Here is a 24,738-nt window from a genome sequence, read left to right on the forward strand (position 1 = left end):
AGAGCCAATGATCAATTGTAATGGATACAAAATGATTTTCATTGAATCCAACACTGTTTCATCTGATTTAATTTGATTTTAGAAGAACACTTTAAGTGTTCGCTTGTATGTTGTTGTTTTGTCTATTTTCCCTTGTTTGAAGTGAGAATATTTGCATAAAAAGTGCTCTATAAATAAAGGCATATAAATATTATTATGATTATCCTCTTTACAAGTCGTATTGCATTCTTTGAGACCTTCCGAATTGTCCTTTCCAGATATCCCTTCATCCAAAATCGTCATCAGAATATCCGGCGGTTCTTTAAAGGTGCACTGCAGTCTTCATAGCTTTGTTCAGGGTCGGCTGGGTCCTTTTCTCAGCAGCTCTGGCCAGCCTCAGTTTCTTCAGCAGAGATATCACAAACAGGTTAAAATACAAAACTGCTTTACATAAAATACTACATTTACTGACTGATCTAGACTAGTCGATGCTTGCTGTGTTTCTCAAGAAGAAGAACTACGATGTGTGTTAACTGTACCCCTGTTTGTAGTTTGAGACCGTCAGCTGGTAGAGGGCTGTGAGCAATAAGAGGAGGATTAAATCCCTGTTTGCTCAGCAGCCAGTAGGTCTTCAGAGACCCTTTTCCCTGTCATGGACACAAACACACACACATGTCAGAAACAAAGGTTGTATATCGTATTGGAGAAAAAGCTAAAACAGACTCTTAAAGTCACCTTGATTTCGACTTCCCCTCTTTCCTCCATCTCAAACGAACCAGCCTGGACCAGAATGTCCGCAGTGCTCTGAGATATGTGAATCTTCAGGGCTGTTAGAAATGCGAGAGGAAAAAGTCAAGAGGATTCCACATCAATGTCTGCACAGAATGTCATGCCAATCTATCACATTTTTTTTGCACGACCCCAAAAAAATAAAACTATATTCATGTTCTTATCCAGTAAGTTGCAATACTGATGGTCTTAATGATCAGCCTCTGCAAAGGCGTCACGGTTCTCTTCGGTCTACTCACGTGAGCTGTTGCTCTCCATGCGAGACGCCGTGTTCACCGTGTCACCAAAGAGACAGTAGCGAGGCATCGTGGTGCCAACCACCCCAGCAACCACTGGACCTACGAAAGCCACAACAAACTGTTATGGATTCACATTTATCAAATGTCAAATTATTTAATGTGCAAACTTCAACACAGTTCTTGCACAACATGAAGTCTTAAGGACAAATGCAAAGGACCAGAAACTCTTTAAGAAACCATGAATAGAGATAAATCCTGCATACTGTGGGCAGCTTGTACTTTATATAATATTTAATATGTTTCTGATTTTAATGTACAAGAATATGAACAAATGTGGACAAATTCCAGAGAATAAAAAGGCAGCAAAAACAAACTTCACCATTAAGTATAATAAAAAAGCAAACCGTCTCTCACCAGAGTGTATCCCGATGCGGATCGCAAGACTCTCGGTAGGCATGTGGTGGATTCTGAAGACCTTGATGGCACTTAGAAAATGCAGAGCCATTGTCGATATCTCCAGAGCGTGCTGGAAGCCGTTGCTGATGGGAAGACCACTGGCTACCATGTATGCATCACCGATTGTTTCCACCTACAAAGATGCAAAGATGATTCAGTTTTACTGACACATTTTATGGTAACAATTTATTTTTTTCTGCGAAAGAATCAGTGTGCAAGAAATAGCAGGTTTTCTGGCCCATTTCCAGTTTTTATGCTAAGCTAAGCTAGCTGTTTCCCCCCGTTTCCAGTCGTTGTGCTAAGCTAAGCTAACCAGCTGCTGGCTATACCTTCATATTTACAGCACATATATGAGAGTGACATCAAAAGTATGAATATTCCTTTAAAAAAATATATACTTTTTACTGATTATTTACAATAAAATTCACAAACATTTAGTTTTATTGAAGCACATGACAAACATAAACAAAAAGCACACAAACTCTAAACTCGTCGTGTGTGTGACTCACTTTATAGACATCGTACATCTTGATGACGTCGTCGAAGAGGCTGTAGAGGTCGTTGAGGAACGTCACCACCTCCATCGCCGAGCTGACGGAGCACATGGACGTGAAGCCCACGATGTCGGAGAAGAAGATGGTCACCGCTTCGTAACTCTGAGGCTCCACGGACACCCCCGCCATCAGCTGATCCGCGATGTACCTGCGACCAGTGAAGCACCGGCAACGACACAAGGTGAGGGATGCAGTCGTGGACGATTTGAATGGTTTCATCACTTTTGGATGCAGTCAACATCTATTACCTTGGTAACATGCTGGAGAGAAGCTTGTCTGCGCGGGTCTTCTCTGCTGTGAGCTGATTGGTCCGCTCCTCCACCACCTCCTCCAAGTGGTTTGCATATTTCTCCAGCTTTGCCACCATATTATCCAGTATATTTGCATGACTACAGTACAGAAAGTCATGATCACTAGCTTTTAAGGAGTTTTCTGGTCGAGGTAGTTTGTTTGTTAAACAACAGGATGTCTCAAATTTTCACTCAGAAAAGTATTTTGTGGAGGAACAATAGTTTTCGGCACCGATCCAGAATCCAAAAAACAAACTTAGCATTAGAATATGAGCATTTCTGACCATTTTAGCTATTGATTCCTTAACTACTGCACTAAATTGATTGAAAATGTGGCACATGTATCCAGTCACTACATTTATTTTATTGCATAAATGACATGTTTGTGGATTTTTCAGCCCTGGCGAAAGTACGCGCTCTCTAGTTTAAGACTGCAGGCCCAAATTATTAGAGTCAGGGAGGAGAATTTATTTTCTCACTGCATTTTGGGGCCTTACCTTTCTGGGCTGGTGTTCCTCAGCTGTCTCCGTATGGCTGCAAACGGCGGTCGGTGGTCGGGGGTTTCATCCCAGCAGGCCTTCATCAGTGCGTTGATGTTTTCATCACAGAGCTCCTCCGACAGCACCGGTCGGAGCGGCTCCCGTTGGAAAGGCGTCCGCAACTGCGTGATAATCTCTGGAGAAAAAAAACATGAAGCAAGATGCGGGAATCATCACAGTGCTGGAATTTGGGTCTGAGGTCCTTTAAGCCGGCGTCCACCGACTAAATTGAAATGTCTCGAAAACTATTGATTGCTTTGGGTTTTCTCTAACATGTTCAGCCTTTGCCAGTATGCAAATGAATTTGTGGCCAAAGAAAATAGGTGTGCGAACCTTTGGGCCCCAGGTTGATCTCATGGTACGGGCCGGACTTTGCGTTGTACATGAGTTCCCACATGATGATGGCGAAGCTGTAGACGTCCGCTTTGGGCGTCCCGCAGACCTGGAGGCCGACTTGTCTCAGGAGCTCGGGGGCCGTCCAGTACATCTCTACAACAAGTCACCCCTCGTGTGTTATTTCTCCTTCATGCTGTGATAAATATCTTTTAAAATGTCATGACTCAGCATTCGAGTGCACCCACTGACCTGAATGATCAGGGTTCTCCAGTGGGACGATCTTGTTTTTGCTCCCGTATTTAAACTCACACAGGCCGAAGCCAGAGAGTTTAATCTGGAGCCGGCTGTCCACCAGACACGTGCTGGGCTTCAGGGTCCCGTGAAATCTCAGGTTACTTTTGTGGATGAACTCCATTCCCTAATACACAGAAGAACAGGTTCCAAACATGGATTGTCCTGTAGTTGGCATGTAAAAAAATGTTGACGGGTCGAAAAAACATATTTGGTTTTATTTTGCCGACGTAGTTGTTGTGTTGTTTGACATGTTGTGTGACGTAGTTGTTTGACATACTATTGTTTGATTTAGTCTACAAATTGAAGGTACATTCAGGGCCGTATTGTCTCTGCCATTGATGTCTCTGTGGTCTTGTCCTCTGTATTTATTCTCTAATTCATTTTTTAGAAACCTGGGGGAGTTTATATTCTACAAAACACAATAAAGAAACCCAAACATGGTGGATATTTATAAGCTGTTTCCGACAATGTCAAGATAATAAAACATGATGATATTTAGACCAACAACAAAATAAAATATATCATAGTTACAGAATAAAGGAAATAAGAGACATACTTGGGGATACATTGGGTGGCCTTTTATTTTTTAGGATTAATTCTTTTGTAAATATTTATTTATATATCAGTGTTTTCTATATGACTTCATTATTTCTACAATGCTCGTTACAGCCTTGAGTACATTTGTGAAACTGTTGGTTGTTTATAAGGATTAAAGTGTCTTTCCCAACACAACATCACGACAATAACATGCTGCTGAAATGAATTGACTCACATTCACGATATCATAAGCAAAGGACAGCTTAAACATCCAGTCCAGGTCAACGTCTGACTTCAGGACATCCTGCAGGAAATATTTTCAAGTTAAACATCAGATACACACTGGGTTGAGTGTTAGTTACCCAGAACCAAAAGGTGTTTGACCCACTTTGTTACATTACTGTCGGATTATTTACTCAATATGAAATATGGTTATTTTAAACCCAATGTTACATACAACGAGCTCAGGTTTCACCCGAAAACTGCCAAACATTTACTGTTGATTGTTAGAAAAGATGTGTGTATAATACTCCAAACTGTAAAGGTGTAACACAATACAGTTTAAAAAGAGCTGGAGCATTAAAAAACATTATAATTTGGGTAAATAACCTCAAGAGTAATATAAAAAACAAGGTGATTTTCTACCTGCCAGTATGGTATTCGTGCTATATTGACTCAGAGTAATTGGGTAGCGTAACAATACGACACATTAAAGTGGCAGTTCTGCAGCGATGCTTCACAAGATGCAGTAAAAGTGTCTGTGTGTGTGTAGTAGAGGTCGTACGCTGACCTTCAGACTGCCTTTGGTGCAGTACTGGATCACCAGACAGACATTCGACGGCTCGATGCAAACACCAAAGAACTGAACCAAGTTCTCATGTTTCATCTCTTTCATCTGTCTTAAAGAGTTTAAGATGGTTAGTCACACAAAAGGAAAATTCACCGATATGTCTTAAAGGCACAGTCATTTTTATTACAGCAAAACACTGGCTTTAGAGAGAGCCTTTGCGTAAACAGAAGTGCCACTAAATCCTACAAACTGTCCCGTAAGAACAATCACATTTGATACTGTAGCTGGATTTTACTACTGTTTCTTTAAAGGGATAAACACAGAAAACGGATCTGAGAGTATGTTTGGACTCCAATGTCTTCATTATTCTAAAGTAAAACTTAAAATCTACCGTAACGTAGACTCTATTTGAGTCTCTGCTCCTCTGGCACATATTGTTCTGGCTCTGGCTTGTTTGTTTTTAATGTATTCATGTTTTGTCCTTATCCCTCTTTTGTTTGTAAAACACAAAGAAGGTTATGTGCTTTCAAAACTGGAAATGAATAAATACAATTGGAGAGAAAACAGTAAGTTTGATGTAGAACAACGTGAAGAACTTTACCACACTGAACTCTGCAATGATTGAAGGCTTCTGGTAATTAATGCCAGCGTGGTCCTTGAGGTACTTGATGGCCACTTTATTTCCCTTTAAGGAGTCACATTACATATGTTAGAGAAAAAGCACATATTTTGGCATATGAATCTGTAATTGCTGCTTTAGTGGCTCACTTTAAACGTTAAACCGGTACCTGGTAGAGACCTATGACGGTGTAGACGCGTTCTCGGCCCGCCTTGTCCTTCAGGCCATAGCTGGCAGTGGAGCAGTTCGACTGTGAGCCGCTGCTCCGACTGGCTGTGGTGCTCAGAGACAAACCCTGAACCCCCTGGAGAGGAAACACACACACACAGAACAGCCCTGAGAACACTAAACCAGGCGAGCAAACGCACTCGTACATGTTTGTTCTTCGTCTGTGTTTATTAAGTGCTCGTACTGGGTGCTCCCTGATGATGGTGATGTCGTTGTAGCTGATCAGCCACCAGTTGGAGTCGTCGAGCCTCGTCTGGAGTCGGAACTTCTGCAGGATGAGGACCCCGATGCACAGAACGGCCAGCACGCCGATCACGGGCAAGGTCAAGAGCAGAGCCAGCAGGGCGATGTCTAAAAGGAAACATAAAACACTGAGATAATCGGTTTAATTACTGGTTTCTTTTGGGCTACTTTGCAAGTGTTACTCTTACCATTAAGGAGCCAATCACAGAGTTCATTGTTGTAGCCACATTCTGGTTTATCAGACGGAGGTCTTCCTCTCGGCCAGACCACAGAAGCAAACATAGACGTTGGTCTGAAACGACATTTTTTTGGTGTAATTTCCCAAAAAAAAACAAAGATAGATTGTTCGATAGTATATTTATATATATAAAGACATATTTTACCGGACAGCGTTGGTGTGACTGTCAAAATGGAGGATGGGTTGAAACTTGGTGACGTGTCCTTCATGCTGCAGGTCATAAATGGAATAGTCCAGGTTTCTCTCCCCTTTTTTGTCAAAGTGGACGAGTCCGGAGGCACCTGCAATGATAATCATAGATGGATGGATGGAAAAATCCAAGTCAACTAAATAAATAAATAATTTATAAACGTATTCTGTAACGTAAATAATGAAATTAATGTGTATCACATGTACACGTAAATAATCATCGAGATATATATATATATATATATATCCGTCGGAAAGGAGTAGAGCTACTCCTCTCTGGAGACCCAGGACGTAATGCTGGACCCGCTTGAGGGAAGGGAGGCACGGGAGAACCAGAACCAGGACTGAGCGGGCCAGACTGTCAGACCCTGCTGCAGTAAAATGAGAGGCTTCCTAAACTAAAGGGAACCTGGTGCTCGGAAACAACGCTTTTGTTCACAGGGACCAACAAAATCAGAATGAAAATTCTTCTTCCGCCACTGTTTAAGAGTAGAAAACCTGGGTATTTTGCATTCTAGGCGTTTGCAGGATACATTTATTAAAGCAGCTACCAACCATTAAATCGAATGTTGTTTCTATTTCTTAATCTCTGCAGCAGCTGCCGTCCATCATGAGGGTCTTTGCCTTCTTTGAGGACTTCCTTCAGTGCCATTGCGTAGAGAAGCACGGCATCGTGCAGGTAAGCAGAGTACGGGCTAACCTGAAACAACAGAAATAAAAAACAATTGTATCTGTGATTTGACTTCTGAGCAGAATAAAAGGGAAAGCGTCGGATGCTTACCTCTCTTTCAGATGTCAGGTTGCTCTGAAACGGGTGTTCTTTTAGTCTTTCAAAAACTCGCTCAAAGAAGTCATAATACTCGTAGCCTTCGTAGGTTTTCTGACCGATGATGAAGGTCATGTCAAAGGCTCTTATGGCATCTTTGTTAATCCTGCTGTTCAGGGCATATTTCCACATGTTATCCTGCTCAGGGGAAAAGATTAATACGAAACACATGAGAAACACCTTAGTGAAGCGGTATGAAAGATCATAAGTTCATTTCTTAGTCCATAGAGTTTGGATTCTACGTAATGGTGCAGCCACAACTGACCTAAACTGAATATATGTGTGTTTTCCACTGTTTGTATGTAAAGTTTTACTTACCACACTGCCACTGACCTCAAAATGCTGCACCAGGAAGAACACGTAGTCGCCGTTCATCAGACCCTGTCGCTCAGCCTCCAGCAACAGAGCCATGGAGTCCACGGAGTTTGTGAGCACCACAATCACTGGGGGGGCGGAGGGTCAACAGGACACATTTAGTAGCCAGATCACAGGTAAACATGTGGTAATGTTTGGTTTTAAAGAGCCAGAAACAACGTGCCCGCTCACCTCTGGCGACTGTCGCGATATACTTGACATTTCGATAAACCAGCTGAGGATCGCTGGTGTCAAACTTCAGCGCGGCGGCCAGTTTAAAGTTGTGTCTCAGCGGATTCTCAATGGTTTTCCACAAAGCGTCAACTTTGTCCCAAGTGTTTGAATCCAATCCGCCTCCGATCATCGCTACGTGACTCCATCCGAAGAACTCCAGAGTCTTCACCAGGACCTCCGAGCTTCTTTTGAGAGGGGGCACAACTTTGATGTAGGAATCGTAGACGTCGCTGTTGTCCGCTTTGGAGGATTGTCCCACAAAGCCGAACATGGGGATGTTCCACGTGGACGCGATGAGACCGGTGACCTTGAAGGCAGAAATAATGTAAAATAGGAAAAATACCGATCGATATTCAAAGGAACTGTTTCATCACAACATTTAATTTCAGGTTCCTTTCGTTCACGGAAATAAGACGAGCTTTATTACCTTGTTAAAACACACAAAATAAAACTCCAAAACCAAAACTCTCTTGTCTTCCCACTGTTCCCACAATCACCAACTCTGGTTTGGTCAAAATTACCCCTTAAAGTTAGAATGATGAAAATATAGCCCCGCTCTAAAGCATAAAACTCTTTATGGTCTGTTTGACTCTAAATGGACCATCATTTACTAAATGAACATCATGCTGTATTGAAGAAGACTTGAAACTAGAGATTGAGACCATGAACTCATGTTTACAATGTTTACTGAGGTAATAAATCAAGAGAGAAGACTTCTATACAATCAGACTTCTTTTTGCAACCGGAGGAGTCGTCCCCCTGATGTCCATTAGAGAGAATGCAAGTTTAAAGCACTTCAGCATTGGTTAAACCTTTCAGACCCGGAGTTTGCTGCCGGGTTGAAGTATATAAAAATGTAACTTCAGCACAGTAAATGTAGGCTACTTAGTTTCACAAATCTGATGCAGGAACTATCAATTTCCACGTCACATGAATCATACCTCGGCTTCTTCAGGACACGCTGGACCGAACAGCGCGGACACATTTTCTTTCCACACCTGGTGAATGAATCCTCCCAGGGAAATTTTGGGGTTACAGTCGGTATCCAGGTACACAAAATCCAGACTGTAGTTCCCCAGGAAGGAGGGATTGGCGTTCACCTTCTCCACGGCTATCTGGATGGCCGAGCCCAGCCGCGGGGCGCTGAAGGGCAGGGACATATTCCAGGGAGCCTGGAAGCCGATGATCAGCTTGAGAGACCCATTGGTGTCGTTACCGGTGACGGCTGCAGCAGACAGTGTGAAGTGAAGCACCAACGTGAGCCTCATGACAGGACAATACGTCGCCCTCCACATCACTCTCGTCTCATTAGCTGCTTCATGTCACAGGGTTTAAATACCCGACTTCCCTGGTGATGCTGGACGAGTTGGTTAGGGAGGAGAACATGTAAATATGTGGAGGAGAGTGGGAGGTACAAAGAGGCATTAAGTCCATCATTTTTTATTCTTCTCTCTTCATTAGAGTGTATTCTTCTGTCACATAGAAGGCCCCGTGCTCGAGCGTATGTTCCCCAGCTCAATATCCACTAAAAGGGACAGTTCACCCCCGAATCAAAAACACATATTTTTAGATTATTTTGGTGTGAGTCGCCCCGTCGTGTTACATAAACCTGCTCACGACAAGGTCTGTGGATTATCTTCAGTCATGATGTCTGGAAAAAGACATCGCTGTTACAGTTTTTCAAATGTACCTTTAAGCCAAGCCTATTATATTGGAGAAGAGGCAGATATCTCTACGGCTGATATCGCCAAAACTCTGCATCTGATGAACCTCAAAGATAACCCTTATCAATCACTTACAATGTTAGTTTATATCGAGAGACATTGGGATGATGCCGCTTGAATTCATTGGGCTTCTCTAAGCGATCAAGGAGGACTTGATGATTAGATTAGTTTTGTTAAGTGCTTACAATAAAATGTGCAATAAAAAAACATTTCTAAATGGTTCATGACCACGACATACTCTTATCTGATATTGTTAAAACAGATTCAGGTGAGATTTTATCAACCATAAATCAGTAAACTCCAAAGGTACCACACCGAGTTTGCCTTTAGTTATCGCTCATAAATGCAGTATCAAAGTTCATCGTGATGTCTTTCTTTCTCTGACGGGGACACATGTCCACTGCATGCACATGAGAGGAGTGTAGAACAGACACTTTGATTTAGGACAATTCAAAAGACGGCAAAATCCAAAGTGAGAACTGAGTTGCAGACCTCCTGGGAGTGTTTTCTGCAGAAACCAGATGAGGCAGGTTGAGCCTTGCTTGGTGGCGGAGAGAAGTTCACACACCTGTGTGCAGTTTAAGGTGCTAATGATCACAGGTGGGCAGATTGTGTGTGCATTAATGGTGTTGCTGAGTTCAGCTTCTTTCTTTTTTTTTCCTCTCCTCCCCGGAGGAGATCCCTGCTCAGCTCTGCCCCAAAACCACCTCCGCTAATCCCACCAGGTAACCTCTCAAAGCTTCTCCTAATGAACCTTATTCAGCTCACTGTCCAACAGAAATTAATCAAGTCGCTCTCTCAAGAGGACATGTTGGACGTGTGTCTGCTAAGTGAATACAGAAAGCTTGAAGGTGCAGAAAAGTAATTTATGCATCTTGACATCAAGTTAAATGTCTGTTTGGATAATTAAATTTCAACAACTCAGGCTTTTAAAGGATTAAATCTTCCTCTTGCAAATTAAAAGTTAAAGTCATGAGCAGCTGAATGCACCATACAAACTAGATATATTTGTCTTTGCAAACTCCTTTTTTATGATTTTAGCAATTCCCATTATTCTGTAACGTCTCCACTGTGGCTGCTGTCCAGAAAATGTTGCATGCCTCGTCTCACTTTAATCAGTGTGATCTGATCAAATGCGAGGTGCAATTTCAGCTTATCGTTCTTCTTCAGTGTGACGCATCAAGTAACACCGATAACTGATGACACGTTTCTGACCTGAAAAAGAGTTCACAAAGAGCTGTTTTTATTCAAATTAAAGAGTCTAGAGAACTTTCCTTTCTGAGAGAGATGTTAAACCGGTCTGCTAGAGGCCAGTCTGCTGCTCTTCCATCAGTCTAATGTAACTTTTCAGGAAAAGTAGAGACTGATTGTTTTATTCATGAAGGTTTCTAATGTTCAGTTTTTTTGGTTTAAGTGTTGTTTAAACCGTGTGGTCATTTTGGAGGCTGCAGTGTTTTTTAGTCAAGACCGCCTAAACCCAGACCAAGTAATGACCGAGACCAGACCAGTGCGAGTCCCACACAGCATGACACACTTATGATAAAATGTGGAACATGCAAACCATAGTCGCTCCTCAAACTGATCTTAAAAATCCACATCCATGCTCATTCAGCTTTTCTATTTGTTTGTCCAACACATTTATATTAATGTGGCTACATGCATTTCTGTACCATTTGAGGAATCTAGATACAACTTGACCTGAAACACACTATGACACTCCACGTGTTGATGGTTATTTAACTTACTGTACAAGTTTCTTATTCTAAAGAGAAATTGTCAAGTTTGTTGTTGAAATGTGAGAACTTTGAACACTATGAACTGCAGATAAGCGTGTTGACCTTTCGTCTACTGCAGCATCTTGGCCCGTAAACAATGTCTCAGATAAAGTGTTTGTCTATCTGGACTGAAATTGTATTGTTTGGTAGAGCGGACGGTTTTTAAAATAACCAGCATAATAAATTGCAAAATACATAATATTAATATCACAACGTTGAACATCGGAAGAGTTCAGAAGTCTGTGTTCATGTTTCATTATCAGTGGGAGTGAGGAGCAAAGGTTCCTTTTGACGCAGAGTTGTTTTTATGAGTTCTCACTCTCCGTGAATCTCCTTTCAGACGAGAGGAAGTAGACCTGCTGTGCACAAACAAGCACACCTGTCCGCCTGTCAACTGGGAGCAGACTGGAACACCTCAGAGGACCGACAGCAGGTAGGAGAGCTGTGGCATCGGCCATTTAAATCGCAGAAAATGGATTTATCAAATGAGCCTACGGTGGCTCAGAAATTAATAATTTGAAATAATTTAAATTGTTTGTTGTGAGTTTTTCCATATGCATGTCTTTTTTTTTTTTATTTGTATCCAAAATTAGCTTCCACAAAGTCTTCCTCAATAACGGTAAAAACAACAATTTATAATTAAATTATTTATTTATTATTATAGATACAAGAGACTAAATAAGCCAAATGTAATGTTAAATTGCTCTACAATGGAAACAAAATACACAAAAAATAAACAAAGATTCTAGAACTAAAACGTGAGGGTCATCACTTCTTCACACTGGAGATAAGCGTCCACCTTTACTTTCTTATTGCGTTACCTTTTTAAATGCTGTTACTCAAATGCCATAAAATGTGCTTGTTCCTAATTAGACTTTTGATATGTTCTCATAAAATAATCAACCCTGACCTCGGTGTCGTTCACAATCATGACACATGAGACAATCTGTCTCAAAGGTCAAGGCGACTGTATGTCATGCTTAAGATTTTAAAAAAGCTGCATTTGTTACACGTTTTTAATCTCATGCGGCATCAGTTTAACAGTGTGTGTAGATACGAGGGATGTCGATACAGGTGTTTTAATTGATAAGCTGCATGCTTCACTGAGTCATCATTCTTTTTATGAGCAAGTTAACATCAGACTTGACGTACACGGCTTTACTAACGTTGCAAAACAAATCATTACATAGACATAAATGTACTAAAATTATGGTTTCCGACACCAGGTCAAGCTTTTTAAATCGGTATCGGACAGATATCTGTATCGGTGCATCTCTAGTAAAGACTCAAATATTGTATCGCAGTACAGACTGTAATGCTGAGTGTTCATGAGTTGAACTCTATCTGGAGTGATTATCAATAACTGTTGCGTAAGTCATATTGACTTTGACCTTGAGTTGAGACACTTTGCGTTCCAATTCTCATACTACTATTCTATTAAGGTCGCCAAGTAAAGATTTTTTTTTTGTCCGAATACATAGTATGTCAAATACGGGATGTTCTAATGCATCCAGTTGACTTTTCCAGTTTGCAAGCCGGCACGCTTCACTGGCTTTTCTGAAGCACAATCCATTTAGCGCAGCAGATATGAGCAAGAAAGTTCAAGGTGCCACGTTAAGACGAAATACTGTGCCCCGATCTGCATGCAACGGTATGCACTTTGTAAGACCTGCTCATGTACTAAAAGTAAAAAGATAAGTATGTGATTTGGAATGCAGCGTCAAAGCTCAGAATTGCATCAAAGGACCTTTATATCTAAAATATGGCCACGTTTTGGACTGAACTTGGTTTTAAATGTCAGTGCAAAATGGCTAAATATTTTAACATAGCGTTTGTCTGCAGACCTTGCACCATGGACTCCCTCTTCGAGCTGCTGTTCACTCCTCTTCCTCTCCCGGCCATCTTCACCCTGTTTGCTCTGGCAGCTGCCACCTTGTTTTACCTGAACACGCGGCCCAATCCCCTCCGCAGCGCCGTCGACCTCAACAGTCAAACTCTGGGCATCAAGGTGACGAGTGCCGACCTGTCCGGTTACATATTCATCCGTCGTTGTATACCACAGAGTACTGAACAATAGTTCTCATGTTGATTCGGCTTGATGTCCACAGGATGGAGCGAGGAAGACCGCGTTGCTCGAGGACAACAACAACCTGATGTCTTATTACTACGATGAAGCCACGACCCTCTATGAGGTCTTCCAGAGGGGTCTGAGAGTTTCAGGTGATGGAAACTTTCTTTACTTTTATCGATTACTCCATCAGCCTCCTACTTAAGTCCTCTTCTTTTATATGAAGTACAAATTGGTTAACAGGTGTCTTCAAATAGTTCAACTTGTTTATTCGCTTTCTTGCTGAGCGTTGGATGAGAGGATCAGCTAACCGTCTCCTGGCTGTAGCTTCATATCCAATGCTCAGACATGAGATTGGATATAAAAAGAAAGCTGGAGTTTCACCATTTGATTTAGAAAAACGTGTAGTTAAATGTTGTCACTTGCAGGAAACGGACCATGCTTGGGCTACAGAAAACTAGGAAGGCCGTACCAGTGGCTGAAGTACCAGCAGGTGAAACGTCAAGATTAACGGGGGGGGGGAAAGAAAACTCTGTAAAGATGAACTTCTGTGAACTCCAGCTGACCTTTTTTTGAATTCACTTCCTGTGTAGGTTTCCGACCGAGCGGAGCACCTGGGTTCAGGGCTTCTTCACAAGGGTTTGAAGCCGAACTCGGACACTTTTATCGGCATCTTTGCTCAGAATAGACCTGAGGTGAGTGTGGCTGAAGGGATAACAGGGTGTTAAGGTTTGAACAACAAACCGTAAACTCTCTCTCTCTCTCTCTCTGACTGGCAGTGGATTATTGGTGAACTGGCCTGCTACACCTACTCCATGGTAGCCGTCCCCCTGTACGACACCCTGGGACCTGAAGCTCTCGTGTTCATTATCGACCAAGGTAATTGGAGCTTTTTTCCTGCACTCTTAATGCTGCTAATTACTGAGTCCAGAAACCCGTCGACCCCCCCCCCCCCACAGGGATCTGTGTCGAGTTTCCTCTTAATCTCTTCTCACTGATTTACCACGACGGCTCCTTCAGTCTGCGGCGCTTCTTTTTGCTTTTGATTATGTGATCACCTCTGGACGATGTATGACGAGACAAAGAGCGTTTGGTACTCCGTCTTACTAAAACTACATCATTAGTATCAACGTGATCGAGTGCTTGCCTCATAACAGCACTTGTGTGAACTTCTATTATTCTGTCAATGCAGTTTTTAAAGTTTTCTTCTTTCAGCGGAGATCTCCACGGTGCTTTGTGACAATCAAAGAAAAGCAGAAACACTGCTGCAGACCCGGGAGGCGGGCCAGACGCCGGTCCTCAAAACCATCGTCGTCATGGACCCTTTCGACTCTGAGCTGGTGGAGCGGGGTACAAAGTGTGGGGTGGACGTTGTATTGATGCAGGACGTGGAGGTAATGCATGCTTTAACGCAAATAAACGGTTGCGTTGCTTGTGTTTTTATCCTGGCTTCAATTGTTTTAGCATCTGCACATTTGACACGGTCAGAAGAAGCACAGACGTAATTGAAAACATGTTGTTTTTGTTCTCCAGACTCTGGGGCAGAGTAACCTGGAAAAGCCAATTGTAAGTTTCCTTCTGATGTATTCATGTAAATTAATTTCTATGAGATTGAATAAGCGGCTCTGATGTGCTGATTTCATGTCCTCAACAGCCACCAAAGCCAGAGGACCTCAGTATTGTTTGCTTCACCAGCGGCACAACAGGTGATCATTTTCTGTTTCAACAGCAGGTTTTGATCCAATGAATCCTAAAGAAAAGGGAGAACAATCGTGTCCCTCCACGATGTTTGAATCTTACATGAGACGACACAGAATGAGCACGAGCAGCTATGGTTGAGTTCCTCTTTAGCTAAGCTAATGCCCGATTGATCTGGGAAAATGTTGAAACCCCAAAATGTTGAAACGAAATCTACGCCCTTGTTACAAACGACTACTTGCGTGTTTCCGAAACTAAAATGTGTCTCAAAGGGTAAAATATTTCGCTTCTTTGTCAGGAAATCCCAAGGGAGCGATGTTGACCCACGAGAACGTCGTCTCAGACGCTGCAGGAGTCCTCAGAACCTTTGAGGCGAGTCTAATAACCATTAGATGTCATTTTAAGTGAAATATCTTTGAAAGCATGTGTTGCTAACGGAGCCTCTCCGTCCCTCAGGCGTCCGTTACTCCATGCTCCCAGGATGTCAGCATTTCATTCCTGCCTTTAGCGCACATGTTCGAGAGAGTCGTACAGGTGAGACTCTGGTGATTTAAGCCCGTTTAGAGCATCTATATAGATGAGACTTAAGACGTGATGACTTCCTGTCTGTTTCTTGTAGACGGCGATGTACGGTGTTGGAGCTAAAGTGGGATTCTTCCAGGGAGACATCCGACTGCTGCCGGACGACATGAAAGCCCTGCAGCCCACCGTTTTCCCCGTCGTGCCTCGACTTCTCAACCGCGTCTACGACAAAGTCAGTGATTCACAGCGGTGGCATGAAACCAACATGTACTTCTCATGCCACCTTATAAATACTTCTACTCCACTACAATTCAGAGGATAATATTGTACTTTTTACTTCATTTACTCACTTCACTACATTTATTTGGTCACAAATTACTTATTTATTTTTTACAAATTAAGAAGTTTGCACACAAAACATAGATCGAGTTTATATAATGTAATTTTATAAATGTATCTAACATGACATACAAGTTGAAATGAGGAATTGATTAATCGATCTGTTTGACAAAAAATGAATTGGCTTTTATTTTGATGTCATTTTTCATACAAATATTTGTTATGATTTGTTTTACTTTAAGTACATTTCCCTTACTATTCTTTCAAACTTTTACTTGTGTAGGACTTTTAACAGTATCTTTACATTTTTAAGTGAAGGATCTCATCGCTGGTTACTGTCGGACACAACAGTCCTCTCTTTCCTCTCATTCTGCTTTTAAACATTTTCTAGTTTCTCATTTTAAATGCTGTAATCAAACTTCCGTCACCAGGTTCAGAGTGGAGCCACATCTTCTTTCAAGAAGTGGCTGCTGAACTTCGCCGTGGACAGGAAGTTCGCTGAGGTGAAGGAGGGCATCATCAGGAAAGACAGCATATGGGACAAACTCATCTTCCACAAAGTGCAGGTACAGCACCACCTCCGTTCATACGGTTCATGTGGCGTAGAAACAAATAAGCCACTGAGTGTAAACGCTGCTTTAACGTTGACTGCAGGAGTCTCTGGGGGGACAAGTGAGGGTCATGGTGACGGGAGCAGCTCCCATATCGCCCTCAGTGCTCAACTTCCTCCGGGCTTCTCTGGGCTGCCAGGTAATAAAACGTGTGTCCAGGTAATTAGGTAAAGATTTAACATAAAGATGTTATTAGAGGATCAATTTTACTGGACCTCCAGTCACATTTGTCGGACTGATTTATGTATTTTATTACATGATTTACTTTATTCATTATATATTATACTGTGTGTCTAGATAGGTATGTATGGTCTATTTTATTCTATACACTGTACCTTAACTAACTTCACTTTTGCCCTGTAGTTGTCTTTTAATTGCTCTTGTAAAGTTTATTTTTACTTCTCTTATTCTAGTTTTTTTTCCTACTTTTCTCTATCTGTTTAAAGATGTCAGTTTAAGACGGGTTTTTTGTCCCTGAAACATTCACGTCTCTTTAAAATGACCTCCTTAAAAAAACTAAATTCAGTTCATTCAATGCCATATTTTCTGTGGCGTAAGTTGGTTTTATTGTGAATGATTTAAAAGCTGATGAGAGCTCTCTCTCTGGTGTGACTCTTAGATCTTTGAGGCGTACGGTCAGACGGAGTGCACGGCCGGCTGCACCTTCACAATGCCAGGAGACGCCACCTCAGGTACGCAGCTCCACCTCACCTGACCCACACTTACTACTTTAATATAGAGTAGAAGTATTTCTAATTTAAATTCGTCCTCTTTCACTGCATATGAATCACATTACCTTCATATTAGTTTTAATGTCTATTTTTTACAAACTTTGCATCTGATTAAATGAGATTTGTTTTTTTTAATAAGCAAGAAATCATTGCCGTGATCTTTTACCATCAGGACATGTTGGCGTGCCGCTGCCTTGTAATGTTGTGAAGTTGGTGGATGTTGATGAAATGAACTACTTTGCTTCAAACGGAGAAGGAGAGGTAAGATGATGGGAAAGGTAACCAAAAGAATAATGGAAGATGTTTAACAGTGATTGTTTGTTTTAAGTTAACATTAACTGATATTTTTTATAACTTATCTCAGGCATAATCAAGCTTTAACTTTTATAACTACCGTTCCTATAATTTGTAAACCAGAAGTATACCTATTAGCAAACCAGAAGTATACCTATTAGCAGTTTGTTTGCAATGTAGCTGTTCATTTTCAGACAACTATCTTTGAATTACTGTGAAACGTGATGATTCTCAGGCAAGTTCTGAACTTTTTTTAATAGTTGTATTGTTGTTTCTTGCTCTTATCCAGGTCTGTGTCAAGGGCAGAAATGTGTTCAAGGGGTACTTGAAAGACCCAAAGAAAACTGCAGAGGCCTTGGATGAAGACGGTTGGCTCCACACCGGGGACATCGGAAAATGGCTTCCGGTACGAACAACAACCCTGATAATGAATAAGTAGAACCACAAGCCATCAAGAACCAGATGTATAGTGGTTGTGGGTTTTGCAGATTGTATATAATGTTTTTAAGAAAGGGTATTTCTCTTAACCGACTGTTTTGTGAATAGAGTGGAGTCTTGAAGATTATCGACCGGAAGAAGAACATCTTCAAGCTGGCTCAGGGGGAGTACATCGCCCCGGAGAAGATCGAGAATGTATATATACGCAGTGGACCTGTGGCCCAAGTATTCGTGCACGGAGACAGTCTGCAGGTAAAACCAGCGTCTCTGCAGTCTGTGCATATATAGTCAGCACGCACTCACTCACTCACTCACTCACTCTCTTCCTCTGATAACCAAACTTCTTGCCTCGGTTTGCAGTCCTGCCTGATCGCCATCGTGGTCCCGGACCCAGAAGTCCTGCCGGGTTTAGCAAAAAGTCTTGGGTGCCAAGGCTCTATTGAAGAACTCTGCAAAAACAAAGTAAGGTTTCTGTCTGGTCACCTCTCACACCTGTCTGCAGGACATGTAGACAACAAACCAACCGTAGACAATCTGGGGTCACTTTAATACAGTTCAGTGTGCAGCGGTGGAAGAAGTACTTAGATCTTTTATTAAGTAAAAGTAATAATACTACAGTGTAGAAAAAGTCCTGAATTCAAAATGTAAAAATTAACATCTAAATATAATTAATAAACTTTAAATACAAAAATGTTGCAGCTGGTAAAGATGGAGCAAATTGCCATTACTTTATGTACTGCTGGGTAGTTTGTAAATGTATATATTTTTTTTTAATGTTTTAATAACGGTGAGACCTTTTTTGTTCACAGGAAATGAAGAAAGCCATTCTCTCAGACCTGATTAAACTGGGCAAAGAAGCAGGACTCAAGTCATTTGAGCAGGTAAACACGCCTTGTGATTTCCCCAAATTATCTACATGCAAACTTATTATTCCAATTTAAGAAATGCATAAAGTCAGACTAATTGGTTATTAGAAATAAGTAGTAACTTAACTGAAACTGTGGGAGATTTATCAACCTCTCTGGTGCTTCACTAAACCTGACTCTGTTCACCCTCTGGTGGTCAAAATGAGCATGTTTTGTTCAAAGAAATGTCCTGAAGTGACATCAAGACCATGCAGACGTCAGACACTCCGCTCATTTCCTCTCCAGTCTGTCCTCTCTACTGTCTTACCTCAGTAGTTTAAACTGGGTGCAACAACTTCTAAATAAAGTCGGGTTTTTATGCAGAATCTTGTTTCTATTTGAATTTAGCCAAGACAATCCCATTGAGATTTCGAATCACTGCGCTCCACATAAAGAGACCAGCATATTGCATCAGCCAGAGATTTGTCATTCTGTGTCAAAACCAATGCATTCAGTTCCCCAAAAACTTAAGAAGCACTTTCACTAAAAACGGTTCTAGGGATGACATACCTAACCTCAGAGGTCAGAGGCTACTGATACGAAGGAATATAGAGTATCATCCATCAAACCTTTTAACCATCTACACTTTCCTCCCCCTCCTCCTCTTCCTCCCTGATGCAGGTGAAAGACTTGTACCTCCACCCGGAGCAGTTCACCATCGAGAACGGCCTGTTGACTCCGACTCTGAAGGCCAAGAGGGCCGAGCTCAAAACTCTCTTCCAGCCACAGATCAACACACTGTACGCTAACCTCCAATAAATGGCATGAAATCACACCACCATCTTTGTTTTTTATTTTAGTCTTTGATTAAAATAATTCACCTCTTGTGCAGCAGCCTTTCTAAACACCCACAACAAGACAGTTTAGCTGTGCTGTGTGTTTTTGCTTTAGTCATCTAAAACAAAGATTCTGCTAAACACGTCTTTGTGCAGAACAAATGTTGCAGTGCATTCTGGGGGTTTAGCTGGACAGACTCGTTGGCTGCAGCCAGAGTGAATCATCCTGTCTTAGTTGTTGGCTGGATGCTCTTTCTCCAGTTGGAGAGTTGTTCATTTATTATAATAAAAAGAATTAACTTTATTCATACGGCTCTTTTCAAAACAAAGTTACAAAGTGTTCATGATTGAACCGGGATGAAACATTTCAGGGCTATAATTAAGGGTAAAATAACACAGAGAAGATGGTAATGAAACTAGGTAAACGGGAAACTCATGCTTGGGTTTGTGGTTAGTAAATGAGACAAACTGGAAATTAAAAGACAAATTGTTACTGCAGCTATTATGGATCTCATGTCAAACAGGTTTTTGCTATCATATAAATGTGTAAGTTGTAGTGGTTGCATTGTCACTTTTAAGAGTCTTAAGAGTTTTGTGGACCCAAGGAAGAACCGCTTCTACAATCGTGTAGCTAACTGGGATCATAATAAACTAAAGGAATCACTGCCCTCGTGTGTTACAACACACACATTACAGGTGCTGATGCTGCAGCATTCAGCTGTGTCACTTGTTGTTGAAAGAGATGAATGGAAACATGGCAATAACTGTACAATGATATTTCACATCAGCAGTACAAGATTAATTATTTGCAACACTTGGGTGGCGGCCGTGGCTCATTGGATAGAGAGGGTTGTTCGGTGGTTCGATTCCTTGGCTGCTACGGGTACCTGTGCCGAAGTGTCCTTGAGCAAGACACTCAACCCCTGACCGCTCCCCGGGCACTTCTCAGCAGCCCACTGCTCCCAATAAGTTAGGGATGGGTTAAATGCAGAGGTTGCATTTCACGTATATGTACAATATGACGACTATAATAAAAAAATTACTATAAATGTGTTGACTGCATATGTCACTGCATACTGGTAAAGGAATGACCTCCCAGTTACCTTTAGGATTAAACCAGTAAGACAAATTAATTAGTAGCTAAATTTGATAAGAATTATGTTTTGCTACACAACTATGATATGCAGTTTCTCATAGTGGTATTTGACTTATATAACCATGAAACATAACTACTGGACAGATATATCCTGCTTAGCAGAATTGTAAAAATACAATTGGGAAAACCAAATTTAAAAAAAAAGAGAATTTTATATATTTTTTAATTTACACAAAATCAGGGAAAGTTTATTTCAGGAATGGAATATAACGTGTTTTTGCTGCTGAATCACTTTGACATCCTGATATATCAAATATATATCGCAGACACTTCTGTCTGATTGTCCTTGCAATCGCTTTTTTTGCTTTTCCCCAAAAATTATATTTATTCAGAGAGTGCAGTTAGTGACAGTGTGGGCTCCATGCACCAGGAGGGGCGGGGCTTAACAACGGGTCAGTGGCTGTGTAATTGTAACAATTCTCTAAGGCTAATGTAACTCTTTTTAGTAACTCCACCACTGTACCAGCTATATCCGTTTGCAGCTCATGTGATCAACGCTGCCACCTTGTGTTAACTTCTCTCACGGGTGTTCCAGAGAGTCTCTCCGGGCTGCAGCTGGATTCTGAACCGCTTCACCTGGAGTTTACACCGGGACAAGCCGAGCCTCCCAGCGGTCTCTGAACGGGCTGCTTCCGGGAAACTCTGAAGGGCACGAGCCCACGAGAGAGAGAGAGAGAGAGATAGGAGCTGCCCGCGAACGTCACCTCCTCCTCTTATGCGTTTAAATAGTTTTACAATCGGTGGGAGGATTTGGCAGGTCCCTCCTCAACTCCTGTGATACCAAAACTAACTTACCTGTGAAACCGGAGCAGCTTCTTCAACATGGCTTCTTCCGACACAGGTGACCGCGAGGAACAGGTAAGCGGGTCTTTGACTCGTGCATGCTGCTGAAAATGACAGTTCTCCATGTTGATGTCAGGATTAATGTCCCGGTTTGGTTTGTTGTCGTTTGTTTGGGTTGTGAAACGTCAAACGTTGGAGGAGCGAGTTTGTTCCTGACTTGTAAGTTTTGTTTTCCTCTGCGGAGTAAAAACGGAGAAATAGTCAAAAATCTAACAAAGTATTTCATTGTAACTATAAGAACAGTAGCACATATGAGCCGTTTACTTTGACATGCAAATAGTGCCATCCTCTATCTGTTACGGAAGGCTGCCTGTGTTTTGACTGATCCATTCAATATATCTATACACACACACACACACACACACACACACACACACACACACACACACACACACACACACACACATATATATATATATTATATATATGTATATAGACGATATGTCATTGACCTCGTTAAAGCCCCTTAACTACATGTCAAGTGTTCATAACTCACATGTGCACAATCTTTGAACAGCATTTCATTTTTTTATGATTTAATTTCTATCTTTTCTATTCTATGAAATGTTGAAACTTGAGTTGCATGATTCACCATTTCTGCATTAAAGTTACATCATTGGAGCCTGGCATTCAGAGGTTAAAGATGAGCTGTTTGACACAAATTCATATCTGCAACAAGTTTAATGAATTTCTTTTCTTTTTCTAAACAGAAAATTAATATTGTATCTGTATGTTTTTACAACAATTGAAGGCTGCCATTGGTTGGTGTCCATTCGTTGCTGTATGGCATTACAATCAAAAAGCAGACTGACAGATGTGTGGTACATTGCCATGAACATTGACTGGCCTTTAGAGATGATTAGTTGATTAATTGATAAGTCAAAGCAGGCAACAATTTAGAAAATGTGTACTTTAAAAAGTACACATTTTCTAAATTTCTAAAGTACTTTATTAAAAACCGTTTCATAATTATAAATGATTTCATTTAATAAGAATCACCATAAGTTGCACTTTAAAACATCTGCATTACATTATTTATTATTTAGTCTACACTGTAATTTTCATATTGTACAGACATGAATGGAAAACAATGGCTGCCTGAACCCGTAAAATACGTCCACATGTTCAAAAACACAGTAAGCGTAGCTTCCACAAAGATTAGTTTAGATTTAAAGTATGTGTGATTTGTAATGAAGGTGCTTAAACATGCAGAACCATTGATATAGTGGTTTAATTACTTCATATTTGTGTGATAGCGCTTGTAATCAGAGATATGGACGCCTTTTCTTGTCTTTTAGTTCCACTGTAAGGCTTACCTTTCCCAGAAATAATTACCCAAAATATTTGTTAGCTTGCAGTTTTTGTCAGCGTCAGCAGAACCACTTTGTCTAAACATCTCTTAAAACTTAACCCTGTCCAGTTAAAGTCATAGTTGGCTGCATCTTCTTGCATTGATATCTTGTTTTTTGTAATCTGCATTGATTCCATGTTGGCCTTTTTTTCTGCACTATTTAAAATAAAGCATAAACAATATACTGATGTTGATACCCGACTTGCTGGCAGTTAGTTCACAAGGCAATAACTTGTGCACCGACGGACATAAATCAAGCAGCAACCTCAGAAGCTTGTTGCCAATATTCAGATCTGAACTTGAATAGTTTGTTTTGTCATCTCTCCAGTGTGTCAATGTCGTAAATGCTCAAAGCACAGAGTTAATTTAATGTGTGAAATGAAACTGTGGAAATGCTCGGAAGGGTTCAAACAATGACCCGTTACCAGCATTTAGTGAGGCTCGTAGAGCGTTTTGCTTTCAATTCTTTCAGAGCCTTTTGTTGTAACATGAGAGGGCACTCAGGGAAAATTCAGGTTTTACATTCATATAATATATTTAAATACTTACTGCACTGATAAATGTTGTTTAAAAGCTGGAATAGGCTATGAACTCATTTGTCCCTTCAGAAAACAAAAGGTTTCTTTGAGCCATACTGTCTGTTGATCTGCGTGTTTTCTGTCGGTGCGTTCTTTCCATCTTGTCCATTAATGTTTGACCACAGATTGTAGTGGGGAATGGGAGGTTTCTCAGTGGTGGTAGTAATAACTGGCTGTTGTCAGGACGCCGTGAGTGCGCAGCAGGTTTATTGTGGCAGAGCAAACACGGGGAGGCTCCACCTATGTCCTGTTTCACACACACAAGGATTTCACTCCACCTGAGCCCGGAGGTGATAGGATAACGAGGCAAAGTGTGTTCCAAAGAGTTTGGAGAGAATAATCAATTCATTAGTGAATACTGGACATTAGTACGTTTTTGAAAGACATTTTTAGTGAGAATTGCAAGTGACAAATTATTACCCTTTGAATTTAGAGACCCCCCCCAAATTTTGTAATTGAGGCTTTCAGAGCGTCTCAAGTGTCAATCAAGTACCCGTGTTTCACACACCGTTTACAGCCCCGTTGGCGAGTATTGTCACCACAACAACGAACAACAATCGCCATTTTCTTTTGCACTCGTCAAACACTTTAATATCAGTCCTACGCCTGTTCTGCTTCTATCGGTGATGTGCATCTCTACTGCACACCAAACTGTGCTCACAGTGAATCCTGTAAAAATAATGATGAATAACAACCATGAAAGGTCACGAGAACACAAAAGGTTAGCCTAGTCGGTGCATTATTTTATACCACATGAGCCTTTTCATAGTCCCTCTCATTGTAATGGGGAAAAGTCCAGTTCAGCTGAGTCAGCATGCCGCATGGAGGGCAGTGAGCTTACTGATTCACCCACGCGGGCTCTCAGTGAAGAGCATTGTAATGGAATGAGCAAACATGACCTCAGTTGTGGTGAGGTAACGTCAAGTCACAGAGTGGAGTGTTTGTCTGTGGAGAGGATGGAGCGGCTATTTGGTAAACACACGTCGAAAAAGGTGTGAGTGCAGAATCGGTTCTAGATATTTCCCATACTGTGGTGGCTTGGAGATATGTTGGGTTAGCAGCATTAGCATGTATTCGTACTGTCTGTTGTCTGTTAGCAAGTGTGTGTGTGTGTGTGCTGGCCTGTGACTAGCTGAGCCAGATACACAGTCGGCCGTGGTGAGACAGACCAGCGCCTGTGATGACTGAATGGCAG

General features: G+C 41.4%; 2 protein-coding genes across 2 annotated transcripts; one reads left to right on the forward strand and one right to left on the reverse strand.

Moving 5' to 3' along the window:
* Nucleotides 1–301: 301 nt before the first annotated feature.
* On the reverse strand, nt 302–9,002 carry gucy2g (guanylate cyclase 2g; the record flags this gene model as incomplete). Its single annotated transcript, XM_079182947.1, has 22 exons — nt 302–382; nt 519–626; nt 715–806; nt 1,008–1,106; nt 1,422–1,596; nt 1,973–2,165; nt 2,266–2,406; nt 2,805–2,982; nt 3,180–3,335; nt 3,432–3,600; nt 4,249–4,317; nt 4,804–4,908; nt 5,405–5,488; nt 5,592–5,726; nt 5,835–6,001; nt 6,082–6,185; nt 6,277–6,412; nt 6,876–7,020; nt 7,102–7,284; nt 7,480–7,589; nt 7,693–8,041; nt 8,676–9,002. 22 exons carry the CDS (start codon nt 9,000–9,002, stop codon nt 302–304), a joined length of 3,306 nt encoding a protein of 1,101 aa, XP_079039073.1.
* Nucleotides 9,003–11,573: 2,571 nt separating this feature from the next.
* On the forward strand, nt 11,574–19,611 carry acsl5 (acyl-CoA synthetase long chain family member 5). Its single transcript, XM_079183361.1, has 21 exons — nt 11,574–11,666; nt 13,076–13,241; nt 13,342–13,453; nt 13,730–13,794; nt 13,895–13,996; nt 14,081–14,180; nt 14,517–14,695; nt 14,835–14,867; nt 14,956–15,007; nt 15,298–15,371; nt 15,456–15,533; nt 15,619–15,753; nt 16,292–16,426; nt 16,515–16,610; nt 17,091–17,163; nt 17,375–17,463; nt 17,786–17,902; nt 18,043–18,186; nt 18,295–18,396; nt 18,744–18,815; nt 19,461–19,611. The coding sequence occupies exons 2-21, from the start codon at nt 13,086–13,088 to the stop codon at nt 19,596–19,598; spliced, it is 2,052 nt and encodes a 683-aa protein (XP_079039487.1). The 5' UTR covers nt 11,574–11,666; nt 13,076–13,085; the 3' UTR covers nt 19,599–19,611.
* Nucleotides 19,612–24,738: the final 5,127 nt, after the last annotated feature.

The sequence above is a fragment of the Pholis gunnellus genome (assembly GCF_910591455.1).
Source record: "Pholis gunnellus genome assembly, chromosome: 21".
In the NCBI taxonomy this organism is placed as follows: Eukaryota; Metazoa; Chordata; class Actinopteri; order Perciformes; family Pholidae; genus Pholis; species Pholis gunnellus.